At 37.9% G+C, this 26,143-nt stretch overlaps 1 protein-coding gene across 1 annotated transcript in view; it reads right to left on the reverse strand.

The window, feature by feature from the left end:
• Window positions 1–1,751: 1,751 nt before the first annotated feature.
• chodl (chondrolectin) overlaps window positions 1,752–26,143 on the reverse strand; it is a 51,362-nt gene continuing 26,970 nt past the window's right edge. The window contains 6 exon segments of the mRNA NM_001126877.1: window positions 1,752–2,277; window positions 6,415–6,517; window positions 6,880–6,966; window positions 7,314–7,361; window positions 12,985–13,142; window positions 15,068–15,380. Coding sequence (NP_001120349.1) covers window positions 2,193–2,277; window positions 6,415–6,517; window positions 6,880–6,966; window positions 7,314–7,361; window positions 12,985–13,142; window positions 15,068–15,380 — 794 coding nt within the window. The 3' untranslated portion in view covers window positions 1,752–2,192.

Here is a 26,143-nt window from a genome sequence, read left to right on the forward strand (position 1 = left end):
TATATTTGATATATATTTTTAGCTGTAATATTGGTGTGTAGGCAGCCAAATCAGTTCATTGTGCCTGATCCTTTACTTTCAGAAAGAGCCAGTGCTTCACAATGCATTGCACTTCTTTCAGATAAGCTATTGTCTGTCCTACTCAATGTAACTGGAGGAGTCATGGCCAGACTTGGGTGTTTTACTGTTGAGAGCTGTTCTTTTATCTACCACTATGGGAGAATTTTAGCAAAGCAGGTGTAAAGGAGCTGTTCTCTTGCTGCTGATCGGCTGCTGGGGGGGGGGGAGGGAGAGAGTGACTTTACTGCAACTTGTAGCTCAGCAGTAAAGTGTAACTGAAGTTTATCAGAGCGCAAGTCACTTGGCTGAGGGCACCTGGAAAACTAAGAATATGTCTAGCCCCATGTTAGATTTAGCATTAAATCTGTTTACTCTTTTTCTTCCACAGAAAAAAGTTGTACGTCGGTGGGCATCACATTGTTTCATTCATTTTTAGCGAGACTGGAAAACTGAAATGCATTATTAGACTGGGAAAATGAATAAGGTTGTTAGAGAATATGCTCATTGACTTCTATACAACCTTTACTTGTTTTCTTTTGGCATTTTTTTTTTCTTTAATAAAACCCCAACTAGTCAAGGTTTCAGGAAATGCCTGTGACTTTTTTTTTTACTTCTGCATTGATAAATCTGCCCCTTAGTTTTTAAACTTCAGGTCCAGTACTGTTGCGTTTCTCATTGCAGTTGGGAAGGAAATACCTGGAATCACCATCAACAGAGATAAAAAGAGCTACTGGCCAAAAGCAGCCACAGCTTCAGTACAAGAAATAGGACATATTATTAAAATATACGGATATGTACTGCACCAGCATTTCAGCAAGGTGAGGGAACTGCCACTGTACAGCCTGACGTTTTCAGGGATCATTAAAGTGTCTGGGATGGGGGATTAGGAGAATAATAAAGGGTTGCAAAAAAACAGATGAGAAGGGGAACAAGTGTATCTGAATGGAAGGGCTGCAAAGAGAGAGGGAGGAAACTGATGGTGAAAAAGTTAGAGCATTGGAAAGCAGGGCAAAAAAGGAGGGAGAAGAGAGGAATGAACAATGAGAAAAAAGAAAGAGTTGGGAAGAACAGAGGAGGAAGGAGGAAGCCAGGGCAGATACAGACAAGGTCACCTTGGTATGTTCCTTTTCTCTCTTTAACACTCTTCTTCTTTCCCAATATCTCTTCTGTTTTTGTTCCTAATTGATACAATAAATTAATTAGCTACTTTATGTCTCTCATGTAGTGGGTTGGGGAGGTGGTTAAAACTTGTTTTAGGCTAACCAACCTACATTTGCTAAAACTGAAATATTCATTGGTAATCTTGGCTTTCCTTGTCATAGGGTCTCAAGGACAGCTAGGGATCCCAAAATATCCTTAATCTGATCGCAAAGAAGATGGCAGTGGTCTTATGGTAAGTTTCCTTATGGCAAGTTTCTCTTGTTGCTAGGAACTGTGTATTTGTTTGCTGTGTTTTGAAATAGATTTATTGCACCTGTATATATATATATATATATATATATATATATATGGTTTACTGAATTTGTGCCTTCATTCTAAAATTCTGATCTATGGAAATCTATCCAGATTATCTCCAGGCACTGATATTAGAATATACCCTCTGTGCTGTTTGTCCATTAAATACAATTGTGTGTTAACCAAGACAATCCCCCGCCCTTGAAATATCATAAAGCAAAATCTTTTCTATCAAATTTTATGCAAAGATAAATTAGTATTTAACAATACATAACTACTGCAATACCATTCAAAGTACATCAAAAAGTACATTGCAGGAGAAAAAAAAAACTAAAATCTTCCATTCGTATTGCAAACAACTTGAAACATCCATAATATTTCTTGATATAAATTGTAAGAGAAATTGTCCATCAAGAGTTTCCTCTAGCAAACCGAATATAGTTTGTTTCCTTTAATGTAGCAAGACACATATTTTTGTTTATCTATGAATCAAACATGAGGATTATAAAAGAGTTCTTAAAATGTGCCTCAAGGGGGAGCCGTTAGTTCTTCTTGCTGAACTGAATGCTGATGCTGAGATTGCAAGTCATTCCAAGCTGAAGCTCTGAAATTTAGTGATCCGGGAAATACATTGTCATACATTTTGTTTGTATTGTTGGAAAGAAGTCATTGCTGAGCTAAACCTCCATATTGATCTCATTTCTTTGATTCTTAGAGATCCACAGAGTAGATTGGGTTGGGCTAGTTTTTGACCGTTCTTTGCTGCATGTAGAGAAGACAAAGAAGACAATAATACAAGATTAAGCTAAGGGAACTAGTAGAATACTACACCAGTCTAGAGCCATGGGTAGCCTATTGGCCAAAGGCTAAAGCTGTTGCATAAAGTCCAATTGGGTAGTTAGTTAATACAGCAGCATTAGGTCATGGAGCTTACTCAGTAGGGGCCTAAAACTGCTTCTTTTAAAGAATGTCTCAATGAAAGTAGACTAAACTTTCCTTTAAAATATTTTAAAAAACCTAAAATGTATGGAGAATTTTGATAATCTTTTGATTTTCTTTTGTTCAAAGCAGAGAAAGAAAGACATTTATGAGCACTGTTAACTTCTGGTCTGTCTATATTGTTTCAGACCTTTAAGGGAGATGATATATTGGAATGGATTGATTTATTTGGCTTTGATAGATGAGCAACTTTGGTACTGGGTGTTTATAGAGATTCTGCCCTGTAGCTACTGTATATATTGTTAATTTCAACAAAAACACCTGAAGAAGGAAAAAAAATGCCATTTTAATTAGTCGTTATTTTTGTGATTGTTTCTGTTTTAAAGGTTTTGAAAACAATTGGACTGAAAAAGTGTTTAGAAAGTGAACTATCCCTTTAAATGTAAACATGTAGTCAGAGTAGCCAATGCCAGGTCTTGACTTGAGCTTAACAAAGTGGAAAATGAAGGAAGGTCACATTGTAAGGTATGTGCAGGTGTAAATGACCACCCTGGATCGAATATGAGATCCTCAATACATCATGATCTCTCTTTATAGTTTTATTACTATTTTACAGTTTACAGTGCAACAATGCTAGAGAATCTAGTGGAATACAAAGCTGAAACAATATACATTAAGTAGTTTTTCAATAGGGAGGTGAAGCTTGAAGTATGGTGGCTAACAAACATAGGTAAAGTGGGCCTGTAAAATGTGGGCCTTGAAAATGGCACGGTGGGGTAGAAAGGAAGACAGTTACAGTTGGGGTGATTCTCTGGTATACTGAGGGGAAAGGAAAAAAAATATTTCAAGAGGTAAGCAGGCAATGATTTAGGAAACAAGAGCAGAGATGTACAGAAGAGCAACATTGTGAGGTAGTAGAAGCAGTAGTAGTAGTTTGAATTGTATTATGAAAGTCACCGGTATTGGTGAGTTAACTAAAAAAGTAGAAAAGTAGCAGTTGGTAAGTGTGGATTGAGCATTCCTCATCATCTATAGAAGGGACAGCCAAGGAAATGGAAGGGTAGTTGATTCATGGCTGCAGTGGTCAAGATATGACAATGGGTGCAAACAATGGCCCTTATGGCGTCTACTTTGTATAACCGCTATATTATCTTCAATGTTGCAAGAGTAAATGTGAAAAGGCTTGTTCCTCAGCATCTAGGCTGGAGGTATTTATAGTTATTATATATCATGGTCATAGTAACCATCTTGAACACATACAGCAGGTAGATACAATGCAAGTCTATTATTATGGGGGTCTTGATGTTACCTGGTGAATCCTATTTGCAATCAAATAAGTTTAGGTTCATTCCCTACAACACTGTAGTTATTTTAAACCCCAATAAGAAACCTATCATTCTCCAATGTGCTTAGCATCTGGCAAGGAGATGTCTTGACAATATCATTTTATGGCAATTATGGGCTGAGTTCTCCATCAGAGCTTACTTACTCGAATATGGCTCTGCCATGTGAGACAAATAATATCGTTGTATTTTCACATGGCCATAGATTTAATTGGCAGAAGTTCTACATTTATCCCCTTTTCTATATTGTGGTTTTACAGATCATTACCCTACACCACAGTCTTTGCATTGCTAATGAACAGCGGATACAAAGTACATGTTTGTTAAACTTTACTTAATTATTGAAGACCCTGACAGCAGCCGTGGGTATTTCTTAATTTCTCTAAAAAAGAAGTCTCCTGATGGTTTATATTCACATATAATTTTACAAAAAAAGAAAAATCTAGACTTAAGCAAATTATCGGTGCTGAAAATGAAAAGTTTCCAGCCGGCTGAAATAGCTTGTTATTATAATACCATGGAACCAGAATGACAGGATTGATTGATTTAGTAAGGCAGCTTTATTTTAACAGACATTTAGCACTGGGAATGTGGTTACAACAGAAAGACAGGACTTTTAAAGGAGGAAAGGGGAAATAAGTGTTTTGTCAATACAAATGTCGACATTTTTAAATGAATATTACCTGGAAATATTTACTATACCAATACTATAGCTCCTGCATTATACAAAGGAAATTACCTATACTAAAATGTAGGAATATTTATTTATTGCTGGTGGTAATGTAAATGTAATTGTACTTGATGGTAACTAAGGGAATTAATATTATGAGCAAAACAATCCAACTGGGTTTATTTTATGTTAAAATTATTTTTATCAGACTTAGCATGTGGTGATACAAGTTACAGAAAGATCCCCAAGCATTCTGGATAAGATTAGATCCCATACATGTAAGTGTAAAGCTACCTTCATAGAGTTTGTAGGAATCAATAGAACTTGCCAATCAAATGGATGGGAAAACAGTATCAAAACTGATAATTATCATTGCCCAGGTTTCAGGATTTGTTGTTCAAGACCAGTGGTCAACTGGTAGCAATGGGCAATGATCTTTTTTTACCACTGTTGAATCAACAAATATCAGCATTGGCTTCATGGGCCTAAAACTCAACAAAGATTCTACCAGCACTTTGGTTGATCTGTTTATGGGCCTAAAACTCAACAAGATTTTACCAACACTTTGGTTGATCTGTTCATGGGCCTAAAACTCAACAAAGATTCTACCAGCACTTTGGTTGATCTGTTTATGGGCCTAAAACTCAACAAGATTTTACCAACACTTTGGTTGATCTGTTCATGGGCCTAAAACTCAACAAAGATTCTACCAGCACTTTGGTTGATCTGTTCATGGGCCTAAAACTCAACAAAGATTCTACCAGCACTTTGGCTGATCTGTTCATGGACCTAAAACTCAACTAATATCCTACCAGCACTTTGGCTGATCTGTTCATGGACCTAAAACTCAACTAATATCCTACCAGCACTTTGGCTGATCTGTTCATGGGCCTTAATCTCAACAAAGATTCTAGCAGCACTTTGGTTGATCCGTTCATGGGCCTAAAACTCAACAAGATTCTACCAACACTTTGGTTGATCTGTTCATAGGCCTAAAACTCAACAAGATTCTACCAACACTTTGGTTGATCTGTTCATGGGCCTTAAACTCAACAAAGATTCTAGCAGCACTTTGGTTGATCCGTTCATGGGCCTAAAACTCAACAAGATTCTACCAACACGTTGGTTGATCTGTTCATGGGCCTAAAACTCAACAAAGATTCTAACAGCACTTTGTTTGATCTGTTCATGGGCCTAAATATCAATAAAGATTCTACCAGCACTTTGGTTGATCTGTTATGTGCCTAAAACTCAACCTGGTTATCCAGGTCTAAAGTTTTTTTTAAATTTACCATTTTTTTCATTTTTCAAGAACCTTACACTTGAGGTTAACTAAACTAACACAAACCTACTTTGTTGGCAACATAATCTCATATATAATATTTACATTTAAAATGTATTCATATGTATTAATTTATTTTTGTATATTTTTTTTTAATTCTGGATCCCATGCAGAACTCAAGTCACCAAAGTCTATGGGGGCCATATACTATCAGTTATATTTATTTTTTAATTCTGATTTTCTAGTGCTAAAAGTCGAAGAAAAAATAACTGTGACTTTTTCGAGATTAGACAAATGGCTAAAAATCCAAATCTGACATTTCGCCAGCTAAAACTTGTCAAGATCATGAAGAAGTCAATGGTAGATGTCTCTTCCCTTCCCTGGTGGATCTTTCTTTGCTTTGATACTTTAGAGGTTTTGGGATTTTTGACGCAATAATTCAAAAAAGTGGAGGTTTTGGTGCGACAATGGGAAAAAAGGTTGCAGTTTTGCAACTTTTCTACAACTTTTTCACGCACATATTATTCAGCTCAGACTTTTTAGTAAATGTCAGACATTCGTGGTAAATGAGTTTATACAAATTTTTAAAAAGAAAAAAAAATGAGAAAAGGTAGAGTTTTAGTAAACCTGCCTCTACTTTTATGAATCAAAAACAGCCGTCTTACCTTTTATGTACCATCTGGAAGCAACATGTTCCAAAAGCAACCAGTATCAGCAGAAGTAGAGGTATGGTGGGGATAATTACGTAAATTAAATTTGGCATTATACCTAAAAAAAGAAAAGCAAGAAAAGGGAATTTGTGTAATTGAGTTTTCCAAGCTATGAAGTATTTAATAAGTCTTCTTGCGTCACTTATCTAATTTTAGTTTGCCTTAAAAAAAAAACCAAGTAACTGCATTAAGTCTGCCCTAGCTTTTAAAGCTATTGATAATTTATAAATGATCTACTGCTATTATATTCGTAATTACTGATTTGCTATACAGAACCCAGGGATGCTTTTCGTCAGCCTGACAGGCATATAAAGGGTATATTTATTGCACGCGGTAGCTTTATTGGAAAATGAAGTAACCGCTTCACCCACACAAATGAATTTTTAGCTGAGCTGTTTCAAGTTAATAAAAACAAATTACCTGTTTCTGCAACCACCACATGGGACGGGTCTTCTGCGGGCTTGTCTGTTACAGAGATCTTTTCCGTAACCACGGCGGGAAAGGACTCTGCAAACGACATGAGATTTCCGTTTTCTGTTTTTGAAATTCGCCCACATGTGTTTTTGTTTTACATGTCAGCCAATGTCTGGACATTTTCAGTTGTCACAATAATCTAGCTGTGAAAAAAAAAACTAAACCCCACGGGACCTCTAGGGATTATTGTATTACATCTGAAAATTGAATTACAGGCAGACATGAAGGCAAATTTCAGAACCATGCACAAATATATTGTCTTCTACCAGATTACCTTCACGTATTTATAGTCTGCCATAAACTTGTCTCTTATAATTGTGTTTTTCCGTGCGTCTGATGAATGGCCGAATAATTTAAACTTGAAGTTTTGAGTTTCTTACCGTATTCTGGATCTGCTCTGTCTCCTAATTCTTTCTCTAGGATATTTTCTGTTAAAGAAAAAAATAGCCCAAGATATGCAGAACTCAATTAGCTTAAGAGAACAGGTGCTCTTATATTTCTCTTACATTAATCATGTTAATAAAAAAAAAAAGCACATGTGAAGCAAAGAATAGTCTCACATCAAGGGCTTCATGGTTTTGTAAATTAGTTAAGATAAAACTTTATTGGAAAGGAAAAATATAATCACCTCCAACATGTACAGGTATGGGACCTGTTATCCAGAATGCTGGGGTTTTCTGAAAAAGGGATCTTTCCATAATTTGAATCTCCATACCTTAGGTCTACTAAGAAAAATCATTTAAACATTGCTTAAACTCAAAAAAAAAAAAAGTTTTGCTTCCAAAAAGGATTAATTATATCTTATTTGGTATCAAGTACAGGTACTGTTTTATTATTACAGAGAAAAGGGGATCATTTAACCATTAAATAACCCCAATAGGGCTGTTCTGCCCCCAATAAGGGGTAATTATATCTTAGTTGGGATCAAGTACAGGTACTGTTTTATTATTACAGAGAAAAGGGAATCATTTAACCATTAAATAAACCCAATAGGGCTGTTCTGCCCCCAATAAGGGGTAATTATATCTTAGTTGGGATCAAGTACAGGTATTGTTTTATTATTACAGAGAAAAGGGAATCATTTAACCATTAAATAAACCCAATAGGGCTGTTCTGCCCCCAATAAGGGGTAATTATATCTTAGTTGGGATCAAGTACAGGTACTGTTTTATTATTACAGAGAAAAGGGAATCATTTAACCATTAAATAAACCCAATAGGGCTGTTCTGCCCCCAATAAGGGGTAATTATATCTTAGTTGGGATCAAGTACAGGTATTGTTTTATTATTACAGAGAAAAGGGAATCATTTAACCATTAAATAAACCCAATAGGGCTGTTCTGCCCCCAATAAGGGGTAATTATATCTTAGTTGGGATCAAGTACAGGTACTGTTTTATTATTACAGAGAAAAGGGAATCATTTAACCATGAAATAAACCCAATAGGACTGTTCTGCCCCCAATAAGGGGTAATTATATCTTAGTTGGGATCAAGTACAGGTACTGTTTTATTATTACAGAGAAAAGGGAATCATTTTGAAAAATTTGAATTACAGGTATAGGACCCGTTATCCAGAATGCTCGGGACCAAAGGGTCTTTCCGTAATTTGGATCTCCATACCTTAAGTCTACAAAAGAATCAATAAAACAGCAATTAAATCCAATAGGATTGTTTTGCATCCAATAAGGATTATTTGTATCTTAGTTGGGATCAATTACAAGGTACTGTTTTATTACTACATAGAAAAAGGAAATCAGTTTTAAAATTCTGAATTATTTGATTAAAATGGAGTCTATGGGAGACGGGCATTCCCTAATTCGGAGATTTCTGGATAGCGGGTTTCCGGATAAGGGATCCCATACCTGCACATGATTAAAGCGACGAGCGAAAAAGGTGCGGTCGCAGCAAACAAGTGTCAAACAAGTCAATTTTTTTAACATTACTTTTCATAATGTAGGGTTACCACTGCTGTAAACATATTTAAGGCTCTGATCAATTGAGTGCTCTATTTTAAAAACAGCATATAGAACTAACTGTACAGCCAAAAGAGCTCTTTAGATGAGTAAAGTTTCTCGCCAAGCCAAGCGCAAGTAAGGATGCATTTGATGAGAATACCACTGTTAGACTTATTTATTTTCCAGATTCACTTCAATATGTTTATTACATCCCCAGCTATGACTCTACTTTGGGTGGGTGAGACCATTACCTTGACCTGGCCAAGAACTCACCAGTTCTAATTCACAAGATTCAGTCATAGCAGCCCAGAATACATGACAATCCTTGGTGGCAAATCCCCTTGATTCTGTTTTAACCATGATTAATGGTTTGCTAATTTGCTCAAATCATGGAAAAGTAATTATTTCTGTACTTATTCCCTACGTAGAAAATACATACAAACGTTGAACATAGTGTATAGTCATATATGGCTTATTACAGTAATTAATCATGTACTGAGTGATCAACAGCAGAAAATCAGCCACACCAATGGGAGATCTAGCTTGTAGATATTAGCTGAGTTATAGATTCAGTACCCTGAGGTGTGGTTAATACAAATAAAATATGCTGTGTTTTTTGTCCTTTCTTTCTAATGTTTTATGTTAAGCAGGACATATAAAAGGCTAAATTGATATAAAACTTTCCCCACTTTTGTGTAAATGCTGCAAAATACCTTGCTTAATGTACAAACCCTTTAGGCATGATTATTATACTTTTGAGCTACATGTTCCATTAATGATAATTAAATAATATACACGTTGATCAGTGTTTGTGGTCAAAATCTGCCCCATGTGTGCAAAGAGTTTCATTCCTTTCACCCCACACGGAATGGGTGTAGGTCGGATTGGACTTCTTAACCGGTATTTTTACATTGCCAGGAAAAAAACCTAAGTGCCAGTAGCATAATGCACAAAAATACTACAAATTAGAATATTTACAGTGGAGAAACGTTTCAACCTGCCATATATTGGCAATTTTATGATCTGGACCAGAAAAATAAATGTTTTTTGGTTTAACTTACTGTTAATGAACTGTTATGAACAGGGCAGAGTCTGGATAAAAAGATAAGTAGTTAAAATAAGAATAAAACTGTAGCTTCGCAGGGCAATTTTTTATTTTGGCTTCCAGGTCAGGTCAGTGACCCCCATTTGAGAGCTGGAAAAAGTTCAAAGAAGGCGGCAAATAATTGAAAAACTACAAAAAAAATAAATTAAATTGAAAAAAATGTAATTGAAAAGTTGTATGATATGTTATATGTTCATCTAAATAAACCATTTTCATGAAAATATACTTTTTATGTACACAAAAAGAGGTTGTGGGAGCACTCCAAGGCTAAATAAAGTATACAAATACAGTGGAAGTGCAACTGATCTGGCCAAATTAACTACAAACATACAAAAAGAAAAAGGGATTGATCAATGCACATTCCCTGGTCCCCTGTTTAATAAGTAAATTGTTTGTTAGTTTCATGCTAGTGCATATATTGACAAACAACAGGGGTTTTTAATTACAAAATTATGATCATAAGATTGGTAAGACACCATAATTTTTATGTAGTATGTGCCATAGGATAATCCTAAATCGAAAACTGCCATTTTAAGATCCCCCTGGGATCATAGGATTCACAGTGCACACAAACAAGCCAAGGCACACATACATGCTAGGCCCCATCAGCCAATGAATGGGCAGAGTTCTGCCTTTTGCTCCCACACTACTTCCTGTTACAATTAGAGCTGCATTACTTCCTGTCAGCTGATCTCTGAGGGAGCACACAGCCCATCACTAAATGGCGGCTCAAGGGAAAGGATGTAAAAGGGCAATATTTGCTGATATATATATATTCCAGTTTGATGAGATTCTTTAATAGGTCACTTAACATAATATAAACTATCTGTTGCTATTCATTCTGGGGGTATCAATTTCCTTTAGATATAATTATTGAAATAATAATGATAATTAAATAAGGTATTATTATTATTTTAAAGGAGGATCATAAAACTAATGAAGTTCATTTAAAGAATGCGAATCCACAAAGGTTGATGATAATGTGAGATAGAAAACTCCTTTCTAATAATTGGACGGGGAACTGTATGAGACCCAAGGCACACTGTGTATTACGTTATTTATTATCTACCAACCACTGAATTATTCCATTCATTTCTAGGTACTCTAATCTGTTATTGGATAAGGTGATTAAGGGCAGGTTAATCAAATATAATTACTCAGAAGGGATAGTGTTGTGAAAATTGAATTGGAATTTCCTGGCCATATAGCGGCTTCACAATAGCACATATATCACTCTACATGCCAGCACGACAATTACATAATGATAACTAAATTATACACTCTCAGGGTACTGGCGCATTTCACTGACTGCTAGAAGGACCATATTAACCCTATAACTGCCTCCTTTGTCCACAATTTCATAGACAGGAATGGGATCTGTTATCTGGAAAACAGTTATCCAAAAAGCTCTGAATTATGGGAAGATCATCCCCATAGATTTAATTTTAACTTGATCCCAACTAAGATATAATTACCCCTTATTGGGGGCAGAACAGCCCTATTGGGTTTATTTAATGGTTAAATGATTCCCTTTTCTCTGTAATAATAAAACAGTACCTGTACTTGATCCCAACTAAGATATAATTACCCCTTATTGGGGGCAGAACAGTCCTATTGGGTTTATTTAATGGTTAAATGATTCCCTTTTCTCTGTAATAATAAAACAGTACCTTGTACTTGATCCCAACTAAGATATAATTACCCCTTATTGGGGGCAGAACAGCCCTATTGGGTTTATTTAATGGTTAAATGATTCCCTTTTCTCTGTAATAATAAAACAGTACCTTGTACTCGATCCCAACTAAGATATATTGAATCCTTATTGGGGGTAAGTACTGAAAACGGCAAAAAATTAGCAAAAGAGAAAATGATGCACGTCAAAGAAAATTGTCAAGCGCGTTGAGCCCCTAAATAAACCCAATAGGATTGTTTTGCATCTAGTGATGAGTGAAATTTTCGGCAGGCAAAAATCATCAAAAAGTTGTTGCGAACGTCAACAAAAATTACACATGCTGCCACAACAAATTTTTTTTTGACACGGGCGACAATTTTTTTATTCTACACGCGCAACTTTTTTTTTTTACATGCCTCATTTATTTTGACACGGGCGACAATTTTTTTATTCTACACGCGCAACTTTTTTTTTTTTACATGCCTCATTTATTTTGACGCGCACAACAAATTTTTTTCCGCCACCGACAATTTTTTCGCCATGAATCCATGCCTGCCGACAAATTTCACTCATCACTAGAGGCAAAACAACTCTATTGGGTTTATTTAGGGGCTTATTTATTATATTGTGCATAATGAAATTAGCCAAAACAAAGGTTTAAAAACCTGTGTAAAATAAATGGAGAAATTTACTGCCCGAACGCCAGATTTTAAGTTTTAGCGAAATAAAAAAAATGCATAAAAATTGCGCTGATTTTACACTGTTTTTTACATGACGAAGTCTCCCAAATTTTTGTGCCGTTTTTTACACAGCATAATAAATCTGCCCTATAATGTTAAAATGATTTTTAAGTAGACTTAAGGTATGGAGATCTAAATTAGAGAAAGACCTCTTGTCCGGAACACCCCAGGATTCTGGATAACAGTTCCTGTATTAAAAACACAGAAATACAGCCCACCCTGAATCCCCCCCACGCTTTTCATGCAAAATAAAATAAGTCCAGGAACCTGTTTCACACCATGGTCATTTCAAGGTTAAAGTGAAAATGCTTTTTGCTATTGCTTTAAACCTCTCTCGGAAATTCTGTGAACCGACAAATTAATACTGCAATAATATGACGGAATATGTATTCTTGATTAAGAAAAATGTATTTTTGATAGTTTGTAGGAGGGATGGGGGGGTTATAGTTAAACGTATGGCGCTTTGAATGTGCTTCATTTACAGCCCCTATAAAAACATTCATTTTATCTGGCTCAGCGGCTGTTGTTTTATAGTCTCTAGAGATGGTTGAACGTTCAGCGGGGCTTCGTATCACCTACCTGGAGCGTATTTGCAAATGAAATTGTGCTTCATGTTACATCTGTCATCGTTCCACTGATAAAGGTAGGGCCCCCCAATGCCGGGGTTTGCTGTCGGTTGGTGATACATCACAACGCAGGCCTCACTTCCGCACGAAGGCTCATCCGCATACCAATTCCTATCAGGGGACGGGAATGAATTAGCATTATTCTGCTGTCAGACAGGTATCGCTGTGCTACAGAGGAACGAGTTTGTTTATTTCCTACCAGTTTGGCTTCAGTCTGGGTTTTATCTTCATTTCCGCTGCTTCTTTCTACTCAGCGGATTTGATTCATTATAATGGCCACCCTGTTATGTTGCTGAAGCGTTAACAAGTACAGGTATTGGACCCCTTATCCGGAAACCCGGAGCGTTAAGTAATTATGTTTTGGGTATCTTTATCAGCCCCAGACAATGACATCCCATGCCTCTGTAGATACCCCAGTAGCTCCTTGTCTACACTTCTCCTGATTCACTGCACAAGCTCTGGGCTGCTGTCACTTACCTGAGCTTAGGGACTGACACACAATATCAGCTCTGTAGCATCAGCTTCTATGACAGTCAAAGTTAATTTTCTGTTTAATGATTTTACACAACCCCTAAGTTTAGTTTCTAAACAGCCCAGAGCAGACTGAGCATGTACTGTGCCACTGACTCTCTAAATATGGGCTTACAAGATCCAAGATGGACAGTTGCTGTTATAAGATTGCTTAAACTCTCTGCTGTAAGTGGACTATATAAAACAGATGTCACTACATTCAGCTATCGATAGGTGAAACATTGATCATTAACTGATCAGTCTGGGGTTTTAAACCATAAGTAGGATTTGTCTGCTGTCATTTAAATTAAATATGCTTCTGGATGGCCTAACTTCTAGCACACTGCATCTATAATGTTACCATGTGCAAGTCAGTTGTGTATATAAGCATAAAACTCTGACCCCCATATGTAATAAAAGGCACTTAGTTTACCCAGGAGAAGTTACCCATAGCAACCAATAAGATTATGTTTTAAAAAGGTGACCAGTATATTCTACCAGCTGATAGGTTGCTATGGGTTAATGCTCCTGGGCGAACTTGGTGACTTTTATTACATAACCCCCTAAGGTAGTCATAGTCATAGTGTTGGGCTGCCCCCCCCCCCACCAGGTGAGCCTAGGGTAGTGGCGAGTGGTGCTTAATATGAAGGTTACTATTTGGAAATAATTTATTTAGGGTTTGGGGTAAAAACTTGTTTGCTGTCCTAGATAGTCTTGCAACTATGGCTTAACAGGTGATAAATCAATCTTTTCTTATATTTGTAATATTTGTATGAGTTACGAGGGGCCCCAGGGGGGTCAGGTGTGACTTTCAAGGGGGGTTTGAACACACTAAGGAGACTATGGGAGTACCACTCATATGCAAGTGCTACTTCAAGAGAACACACTTTGCCCATAAGGTCCAAAACCTGCAGAGAATTGTTAATCTATTCAATAATCATGCCGGGAAGAAATATGGGATGCTGGATAGAATTATATGACTAGAGCTCAACTTTTCTCTATTATACTTTTAGCTGCCAGCATTCAGGCATTCTAGGTTATATTTTATGCTTGACTTTGGCTCTGTATCAAACCTTTTTTCTCTATTTCCGTGAATGTATTGTCTCATTTCGTTTTTCCATTTTTGCGGATTATGCCTTAATTCATTCAGGTTCAGTATCTCCATTAACCCACTTACTGTTATTGTAAGTAAGGCGTGAAATGTTTGTTTTAACTTCCCTTCACCTCTAGCAGTGATGGGGTTAATAAAATATCAGTTTGCTGAGATATTAATTTGATTTACAGTTCAAAATTATGACCCAGTGTGTAATAATACAAATTATGCATTTCATTTTTTTTTTATTCATTCCTAGGCTAAATAAATTTGTTACTTCAGCGAAAGTCCTGCCAAACACAGAATTCTTGGTATAATTGAATTTTATGAAATTACTAGGTATATTATGCTCCTTCTTATTTGATTTTAGAACATTATTCAATGATATAGTGAATGTTTATAATATATGTGTATTTTTACTGTTCTTGATTACCTAAACTGCGAGGTGCTTTCGTCAGACCATCTATAGAGATCTGGACAAGCCCCTGATGAAGCCATTGCTTCTAGATTCCTCCAGAGTCCAATCCAGAAGTCTCCGTCTGAGACGCCGGTGCCTGAATTTGTGAGATTTTGTAACATTCTTTCGATCAGTTTTTGTTCGGCTTCACTTTCAATGCTCAGAAGGCTCCCTCCATCTATCTCACAAGCTTGCCGTGCCTCGTGAAAGCCAACGCGCCTCGATAAATCTTGAAAGTAAGCAATCTTGTAGCAGGGATGTTTATAATCTGCGTAGCAAATTTTCTGACCTGCAGTGAAAATGTGTAAAAGAATAAAAATGTAGACAATTGTTTCAAATGTTAAAAAACAAAAACACTTCTTGATTGTATAGGATAAAGTAACTAAGCGACAATTTACAAATTGTTGATGTCAGACTGCTACATCTAGGATCGCCATCTCTGCCAATTAAGAAAGCTGGGCAGGGGGTGGAGTGACGTCATGGGGTGGGGCTGTGATGTCGCTGGGTAGGATGGAGGCGGGGCTGTAACATCACAGGGGCGGTAACTCAATGTTTCCTAATTAGGGAAACCAGGCAGGAGGTTTTAACCCAGGCAGCCCCTCCGAAAACTGGACTGTCTGGGTCAAAACTGGAAAGGTGGCAACCCTAGCTACATCATTCTAAAGCCCATGGTAATGCTAGAGGTAAAACTAGCAAATCTGGGTACAGATAGACCTACCTACTTGCCCATTTGATCTCTAGCAAATGTGGCTATACATACTAGCACTAAAATGGGCCAATGCAGTAAGGAGTAAGAAATAGAGTCAGGCCAGTGATGAATGTTGTGCTGCCCCAGCAAGTTAATATTTGTGTATTGTGTTAAAAGCAATAATTTAAATTCATTGTTACACTGCCACCTAGTGACCAAAGTCATATTGCAAGGTGTTTATCTCAGTTTGTAAACCCTCCCATTCCCCTTCCTTATATGTGAGGTCAGTTCCTCCCATCATCCCTTTTTAGGAAAGCAATATTCCTTTTGACCTCCAACATTTGTATATTCACTCCAGCATTTATACATCTGTTCCAAATAAAGAACCTTTGTGTCTGGTGAGTTCTGCTATCTGGCAAAGATTGCCCACAGTGGTTGTGCCAACTCCATACAGGCCCAGGGAGAGAGGTCTCAGGGAAAACTCAGCCATTATCACAGCAATTGTCAGAGTCAGAATAAATATAACTGGCCCTTTATGCTGAGCCAAAAAATGTGTTCCATGCTAATTTTAGCATGAATTTGCACAAAATGCGTTGCTGAAACTGTACCAGGTTAATAATTTCTTCATTCTCACCAACTCAATCTCTCTCAAACTTGCACCCACCCCCCCTTGTACCTTACTGTATGCTGGTGCTTCTGCTGCCTACCATTAGTTCCAGCCCTGATAAGAACATCACATTTTGGCCCAGATTCAATTTGATGAGAAAAGCTTATTTCCTGATTCAATTCCAGATTTTCCCAAAGCGCCAGATGGAATTCAATGAGAAAAAAAAATATCTCACTCTTGGACCCTAATTGGGAGAAAAGTGTTTTCTCCTCAAATTAAATGTCACCTATAAGTTTTCAAGTGACAAACCATAAAAATAAGGTTTTCTCATGGAACTGAATCTGGCCCTTTGTTTACTTCAACATAGATCATGAGCTTATATGGCAAATGTATACAACATTTTGGAAAATATAACAAACTGGTTTTAAGGTTTATCTGCAGCAGTGAATTAAGTTTTCTTCTTAAACTATGTAATAAGATTCGTCTACACACATTTTGCATTTTCCTCTTAATAGATAAAATATAAAAACTGCAACAAAGGTTACCTTTGACCATAGAATCAAGGGAAAATATTCATTTGTGATAATTAATTAAACTAGGATAGCACTTGGCTGTACTGACTGCTCCCTTTAATAGGGGTACAGGAACAGGTTGCACAGGAAATTCATTTAGGAAGACCATCAAAATCAGAAGATAATCATTGGGCATTTTCAACATTTGCAGAAACCAATAAATAATGCACGAAATGCACTAATCCCCAAGAGAAGATTTAAATTGATAAGTTCAGTCTATAAAATGATTTAGCATTTGGAAGAAGCTCATTCATTTCATTTGATGGACACCGGACAGCCAGCCGTAATATATTACTGTACAAATGTCCAGTATTGGTGATTGAATGTTACAGAGATGGATCCCAAACAAAGTAACAGCCCCGGCTCTTTTAGGGAAAAGAAATCACATAAGACACTCAAGAGAAATGAATGATCAGTAGAGAAATAATCAAAAATCATGAGGTAAATTGAAAGAATGCTATAAAGTCAATAGGAGCATTTTAGATACAGTGGCATCAGAGTAATTTATATATACAGCATCCTATCTTAAGGTATCTTATTTACCTACATTTATTTACCAGATATCACAATACAGGCTTATAACATTGCAGCATTGCATTTGTTGTCAAATAATACCACACTACATAGGTGCCATGTGAAAATAATATGCAGGAATGCTACAGTTACTGGTTCTTTATACTATACAACAGGGGTCCCCAACCTTTCTTACTCGTCAGCCACAGTCAAATGTAAAAAGTTCATGGAGGTGCCAAATAAGGGCTAAGATTGGCTATTAGGCAGCCTCTATGCACCCTATTAGCTTACAGGGGCTTTATTTGGTAGGAAATCTTGTTTTTATTCAACCAAAACTTGCCCCCAAGCAACATCCAAGGGGTTGGGGAGCAACATGTTGCCCCTGAGTCACTGGTTGGGGATCACTGCTCTACAAAGTCATGCAGTCATGTCAACTCACTAGGATTTATCAGGAGTCTCCCTGATTTAAGCTCCTCTCACCTCATCTCCTGTAGAAACAGGCCCATCACCCACATATCAAGTCCCTGAAGCAGTGAAGCAGGGAGAATGGGGGGATGAGCAGGACTTGGGATGGGGGTAGGACAGAGGTGGGACAGTCATGACCAAGATGCACCCAGATTACTCCTGATTCGAGTTGTCATCTCCGACTATAACAGAGATATTGGTGACCATACTACCATACATGACACTTACTCACACTTACTTATAACAGTTGTTTTATATTTTGAAGAAGGTTTGCCAGTTTAATAGGCACCCCGCAGTTGTCTTTCATCTCATGCATGTGTACCTCTTTTTTTAAAACCAAACTAACCCAGGGTCCTTTTCTTCAGAGTATGACTAGGCCATGTTTCCTCAGTCTCTGGCATTCCCTTTGGTCAACTGGGAAGTACAATATGGCTTCTGACCATTTCACTTTACAAGAAGCCAATTAACACTGATATCTTGCATTAGATAGATAACAACGCAAGGGGTTTTGTACAGAAAAAACCAGTTCCAGAATAAGTGATGGATTGAAGCCAACATAGTTGAACACATTTGCAGAATGAATGAAGAAGCTGATATTTATGCACAGGTCAAGTTATTGGAATATTGGAATCTAGATCAGCAAAAACATTTTCTATATCAAAAACAAAATTTTCTATATAAATAACGGGCTTAGAACTTATATAAATGTTAATAAAGAGTTAGGTATTTTTTTATAAATTCAGGCAGGTTGGTCTGCTGTGCCATCTGGATGATTGACAAGTTGGAAAATATACTAAAGCTTTTTGTCATATGTAAGGCTTAGCAGATACAATACCATACACAAGAGCTTAGAGGAACGTGGACATTTCTGCAAAGAGGAAAATTCTAATTATCAGGGAAAAAAACAGCATGTCAATCCCCTACATCAAGATTTAGAATTAAAGTAATACCTAAGCCAACTGGCCAATAAATACTATGCATTTTACTATCCTTGTTTTCCTTTTTGCCTATCTTCAGTGCATCAGAATTAGCAGAAGTATTGGGAGACGGGGCATTGCAGAACTTCAGAAATGTGATGTAAAAAGATTAATTAAACCATATGGTTTGAAGTGTAAAGTTTAATTGCAATATATTCTAGCACCTTGTGTATCATTATTATTAATGCCAGCTTCATAAAAGCTCCACTGTGACGGGCTGTAATTAGGTTGCCTGGCAAACTGCCTTTGTGTTGGAAAAGCCTGTTCCAAATCACCACACTTAATGGGTCAAATATACTGTATTCAGGAGACGTGACTGGAGGTTCCTAGTTATAAATATGCAATGATGTTTTAAATTCAAAATACAGTGCGTGTGTAATAAGGGTTTCTTATGCTTTCCATCAAGAGCTGTTTTATTCCCTGAATAAAAGCCTTATGGGTTTATTGAACTGATTTCTGATTTTCATAGGGCTACCAGACTTTAGGGAATTGAGTCCAGTTTTCATATGACCAAAAATTGCCTGAGCAGCATATAATGTACCTTTAGTATCACACCATAAATAGTATTCAATATATTATCTTCTCTATATCAATAGATATCAATATATCAATTTCATTATATTCACTTTCTCTCTATGATACCATTGATCCTGTACAGTATTTCATTTAACCCATTTTTTATTCTTGTATTTTTATATAAGGCTATTAAAAGTCACCCAGGACTTCCATGACTATATAAAGGAACACGGTGGCAGGCTAAGTATCACTATATTGCTCAGCACTCCTAAAATAAGTTCTTAACTGATCTTATTACAGTATATCTATAATACACACACTGAGTCATGTGACGTAAGATAACAAACCATATGTTTATATATATATATTACAGCTGTACCCCTTATAAAAAAGTTATTCTGTGACCATATAAAGGCATGAACCCGAAGGACGAGTGCTTTTATGCAGGTCATGGAACTCCAAGATGACTTCTGATATCCTCATATATTACAACATGGGGTATTTTATTTATTATAATACACAAGTTCAAGTGAGTCAGAAGTGACAGAAATGACATCACTAAGCACCGATTATAACTGATTATATCGCCAAGCATCAATGGTGTAACTACCTATACAACGAATCCTGTGGTTATGGAGGGCCCAGGTGACAGAGGGGGCCGGACCGCAGGGTCTACTGTGTGTTTTTTTTTCTCTCTATTGATCCTGTTCAGTATTTCATTTAACCCATTTTTTATTCTTGTATTTTTATATAAGGCTATTAAAAGTCACCCCGGACTTCCATGACTATATAAAGGAACACGGTGGCAGGCTAAGTATCACTATATTGCTCAGGACTAAAATAAGTTCTTGACTGATCATCTTACAGTATATCTATAATACGCACAATGAGTCATGTGATGTAACATCACAAACCATTTGTTTATATAGGTAAAAATGTACCCCTTATTGTAAAATATAAGTATATTATAAGTTATTCTGTGACCATATAAAGGCATGAACCCGAAGGAAGTGCTTTTATGCAGATCATGGAACTCCAAGATGACTTCTGATATCCTCATATATTACAACAGGGGGTATTTTATTCATTGTAATAACATTAGAAGTTAAAGTGAGTCAGAAGTGACAGAAACTGCATCACTAAGCACCAATTATAACTGATTATATCACCAGGTATCAGTGGCGTAACTACCTATACAACAGATTGTGTGGTCACGGAGGGCCCAGGCGACAGGGGGGCCCAGACCACGGGGTCTGCTGTATTGTAGTTCCCCTCCACAGCCCCTCTCCTACCTTTTTAAAAGAGCGGTGTGGGCCTGGAGGTTCGGCGTTGGGGAGGAGGGACTGTTCACACCAGGCACCCTCTAAAGATTACCTTGAGGGGGGCCCAGCGGGACCAAGTTACGCCACTTCCAGGCATCATTTATAAGGGTATAATTTATAGGCTATACATGGCTCTTGTTTATTATAAGAATATACAGTATATTCCAGGATATTCTTGGCTCTTGTGTATTATTTTGATATCTTCTCTGTAGCCTCCTGTGGAATGCTTCATATGAGCATGATTGCATCACTCAGACATAGATACGTTATAGTTCCGCTCATTAGAGAACTCTAGCTGATTGGTATAACATCAACTCCCATTTTGTTTTCATTTCCTTTTACAATTTGGTTAATTATAACAGCTCTATATCATAGGGATCACTGAAACGTCACCTGGAAAATGGACCTTCTGGTTCATTAGGAAACGAGTTAATGTTTCCTAATTCTCATAGCTGAGTTGAACTCTTTGCAACCTTGCAAATTGCTTTGCTCATCTCTAGCTCTAGCCAATCAGAATCTCTTCAGTGTTCCCATATGGGTCACCTCCTGACCTGTTTACTGTAGCTCCCCTATTCATAAAATGCCCTTCTAACTTGAGTAAGAAATGTTGGGGTAGGAACGGAGACAGGTCAAAACTCCATTAATATCATTGCTTGGCTAAAAAGAAGTTTAATTTTCCCATCTGCTGAATCCATTGTGCAGTTTTGCCCAGTGTCTGGAATCTCAGAAGGACAACCAGTGTTTTGATGAGAAATCTAATAAATGAAACATTTAACATTAATAACTAATTAAAAAAATATTTTGTTGCAGTATTGATCAGATGGTCTTTCTTTTTTCAATGCCTTGACTGACTGCAAGTCATGTAGTACTTTTTACAATTTCTCCAACTTGTGGTTAATCAAATATTAGGGAGGGAAGGAAGGAAGTCATGGTTATTTTAGCTGAAACTCTAGCAATTACCAGAGCCTTACTGCCTTTTTATAGTAGCTACTGTAAGGTATTAACCTTCTTAAGCATTTTAGGAGATGGTGTGGGATGCATAAGGCGTGCTGTCTAAGCTTTAAATGCTATTAAAGTAGGTCCTGGAAGGCTAGATAAATAGGAGTGCAGAGGCAGATAGTGAGATTAGAGGCTGTGCAGCCCATAAATGTAATTAAGCATACGATGCACTGCTACTGGGGCTTGTAATCCGCGTGCACTGGCAATAGCCACTGAGCCATCACATATAAAGTGGATTATCTTTTCACATACCAAGTGTTTACCTTTTCCATTCATTTAGCCCAAGTTATATTATTTCCCAAATCAATAACTTTATAAAATTTTAATAAATAACTTGTTGTTAATGTTCCCTCATATTGTTTTGGTACCTCATTTGGCAAGATGGGAACTTGAGATGGCAAAATCATGGTGTTTATTGCTCAAGACTTCTGCACTAGACCATTTATCCAAGAATTACAGGTACTAAGTGCCACATAGATTGGAGGAACGGAGCTTCCATTTGAAGCAGCGTAGGGGGTTCCTCACGGTGAGGGCAGTAAAGGTTGGGGAATGCCCTTCCTAGTGATGGGGTAATGGCAGATTCTGTTAATGCCTATAAGAGGGGCCTGGATGAGTTCTTGAACAAGCATAGTATCCAAGGCTATTGTGATACTAATATCTACAGTTAGTATTAGTGGTTGTATATATAGTTTATGTATGTGAGTGTATAGATTGATAAGTATAGGTTGTGGGTGCTGGGTTTACTTGGAAGGGTTGAACTTGATGGACTTTTTTCAACCCTATGTAACTATGTAACTATATGCAACAGCAATTATACCTCTTGTACAATCTCACAACCCTAGTCCCTTCCCAGAGGCTATTATCCCCCCACTGCTACTATAGGCACCATCTCTCCCTACTATACCTGCTATCCCACAGCCCCAGTCCCTTCCCAGAGGCTATTATCCCACTGCTACTATAGGCACCATCTCTCCCTATTATACCTGCTATCCCACAGCCCCAGTCCCTTCCCAGAGGCTATTATCCCCCCACTGCTACTATAGGCACCATCTCTCCCTACTATACCTGCTATCCCACAGCCCCAGTCCCTTCCCAGAGGCTATTATCCCCCCAATGCTACTATAGGCACCATCTCTCCCTACTATACCTGCTATCCCACAACCCCAGTCCCTTCCCAGAGGCTATTATCCCACTGCTACTATAGGCACCATCTCTCCCTACTATACCTGCTATCCCACAGCCCCAGTCCCTTCCCAGAGGCTATTATCCCACTGCTACTATAGGCACCATCTCTCCCTACTAAACCTGCTATCCCACAGCCACAGTCCCTTCCCAGAGGCTATTATCCCACTGCTACTATAGGCACCATCTCTCCCTACTAAACCTGCTATCCCACAGCCCCAGTCCCTTCCCAGAGGCTAGTATCCCACTGCTACTATAGGCACCATCTCTCCCTACTAAACCTGCTATCCCACAGCCACAGTCCCTTCCCAGAGGCTATTATCCCACTGTTACTATAGGCACCATCTCTCCCTATTATACCTGCTATCCCACAGCCCCAGTCCCTTCCCAGAGGCTATTATCCCCCCACTGCTACTATAGGCACCATCTCTCCCTACTATACCTGCTATACCACAACCCCAGTCCCTTCCCAGAGGCTATTATCCCCCCACTGCTACTATAGACACCATCTCTCCCTATTATACCTGCTATCCCACAGCCCCAGTCCCTTCCCAGAGGCTATTATCCCACTGCTACTATAGGCACCATCTCTCCCTACTATACCTGCTATCCCACAGCCCCAGTCCCTTCCCAGAGGCTATTATCCCCCCACTGCTACTATAGGCACCATCTCTCCCTACTATACCTGCTATCCCACAGCCCCAGTCCCTTCCAGAGGCTATTATCCCACTGTTATTATAGGCACCATCTCTCCCTACTATACCTGCTATCCCACAGCCCCAGTCCCTTCCCAGAGGCTATTATCCCCCCAATGCTACTATAGGCACCATCTCTCCCTACTATACCTGCTATCCCACAGCCCCAGTCCCTTCCCAGAGGCTATTATCCCCCCAATGCTACTATAGGCACCATCTCTCCCTACTATACCTGCTATCCCACAACCCCAGTCCCTTGCCAGAGGCTATTATCCCCCCACTGCTACTATAGGCACCATCTCTCCCTACTAAACCTGCTATCCCACAGCCACAGTCCCTTCCCAGATGTTATTATATCCGATGCTAATATAGATACCATCTCCCTACAACACCTGCAATCCTACAACAACCCCATTCCAATTACCTTACCCCCATTGTTTTGTCCCAGGAGCCGCAATTTACCTGAACATTCATGGTGTAAAATGGTCTGTGATTTATACTGTTTCTACCACCTGTTGGTTGATACATCTCCTGTGTGTAGATGGCCCAGGTCAGTTACTCTTGTATGAACCTCATTACATTCTTTGGCAAACTAAACTCATGGCCACTGGGGTGCTCTCTGAGAGATCCAACACAGTTCAAACACTATTGGATGCCTGCAGTTCCTCCCCATTCAAATAAACCTAAAACAGATGCTGGCACTGTCACCTAGGGATTGCTGGGAAATACAAACTGAGCATTCTATTGTGATCTTCAGCTGACGGAACCAGCATTAACCATAAGCAAAGGATTTGCCATTTGTCAAAATAGGAAGCGACTGCAAGAAAAGACTGCATTTCTCCCTGTAAGTACAGGAGTGGGCAAAATGTTAACATGCCTACATGTGCTGGCTGCTACCCCCATATCAACTTAAAGGTAAACTATACCCCAAAGCAATGTTGGTCTCTATGAAAATATGTTGCATAAAAATAGTCAGTATAACCCTGCTTCATATAAATAAACCATTTTCATACAGATACAATATACTTTTTTTTTTAGTAGTACAGGTATAGGACCCGCTATCCAGAATGCTCGGGTCCAAATGTATTCTGGATAAGGGGTCTTTCCTTAATTTGAATCTCCATACCTTAAGTCTACTAAAAAATCAATAAAACATTAATTAAACCCAATAGGATTGTTTTGCATCCAATAAGGATTATTTATATCTTAGTTGGGATCAAGTACAGGTACTGTTTTATTATTACAGAGAAAAGGGAATCATTTAACCATTAAATAAACCCAATAGGGCTGTTCTGCCCCAATAAGGGGTAATTATATCTTAGTTGGGATCAAGTACAGGTACTGTTTTATTATTACAGAGAAAAGGGAATCATTTAACCATTAAATAAACCCAATAGGGCTGTTCTGCCCCCAATAAGGGGTAATTATATGTTAGTTGGGATCAAGTACAGGTACTGTTTTATTATTACAGAGAAAAGGGAATCATTTAACCATTAAATAAACCCAATAGGGTTGTTCTGCCCCCAATAAGGGGTAATTATATCTTAGTTGGGATCAAGTACAGGTACTGTTTTATTATTACAGAGAAAAAGGAAATCAGTTTAAAAATTCTGAATTATTTTATTAAAATGGAGTCTATGGGAAACAGGCATTCCATAATTCGGAGCTTTCTAGATAATGGGTTTCCAGATAAGAGATCCCATACCTGTATGTGCCATTGGGTAATCCTTAATAGAAAACTGCCATTTTAAGAATTAAGGGCCGCCCCCTGGGATCATAGGATTCACAGTGCACACAAACAAGCCAAGGCACGTATACATGCTAGGCCCCATCAGCCAATGAATGGACAGAGTTCTGCCTTTTGCTCCCACACTACTTCCTGTTACAGTTAGAGCTGCATTATTTCCTGTCAGCTGATCTCTGAGGGAGCACACAGCCCATCACTAAATGGCGGCTGAAGGTAAAAGATGTAAAAGGGGAATATTTACCGATATATATATATATATATATATATTCCAGATTCCAGTTTGGTAAGATTCTTTAATAGGCCACTTAATATGATATAAACTATATGTTGGTTAAGTATTCATTCTGGGGTATAGTTTTCCTTTAACTATAATAACCAGCTAAAGCCTTGTAGTAACAGTTATAGCCATTAGCTAGTTATTCCCTTCCCATCAGTTTAGTTACAGAACTACACTGTATCAGTAAAAAGAAATAGGCAAGGTTTTTAGTGGAATATACTGGAAATAGCAGCACTAATATTGATATATATAACATTTCCCAAAAGAAGAAAGAAGCATTTTTATGAGCTGTAATGCTATAATGATAATGCTTGATTAAATATCCCATCTTAATGAGTAATGTGGTTTCAGACAAGCCAGGAATGACTGATGTCACTGTGATTCACTTTCAGATGGCAGGCACTGTAAATACATTTAATTTCATTAGTTAATAATGTAAAAGCTCCATCATAAATAACAGTGCCAAACGAGTGGCCTCGTTGCAGCTCCAGA

The sequence above is a fragment of the Xenopus tropicalis genome, chromosome 2 (genome assembly GCF_000004195.4).
Source record: "Xenopus tropicalis strain Nigerian chromosome 2, UCB_Xtro_10.0, whole genome shotgun sequence".
In the NCBI taxonomy this organism is placed as follows: Eukaryota; Metazoa; Chordata; class Amphibia; order Anura; family Pipidae; genus Xenopus; species Xenopus tropicalis.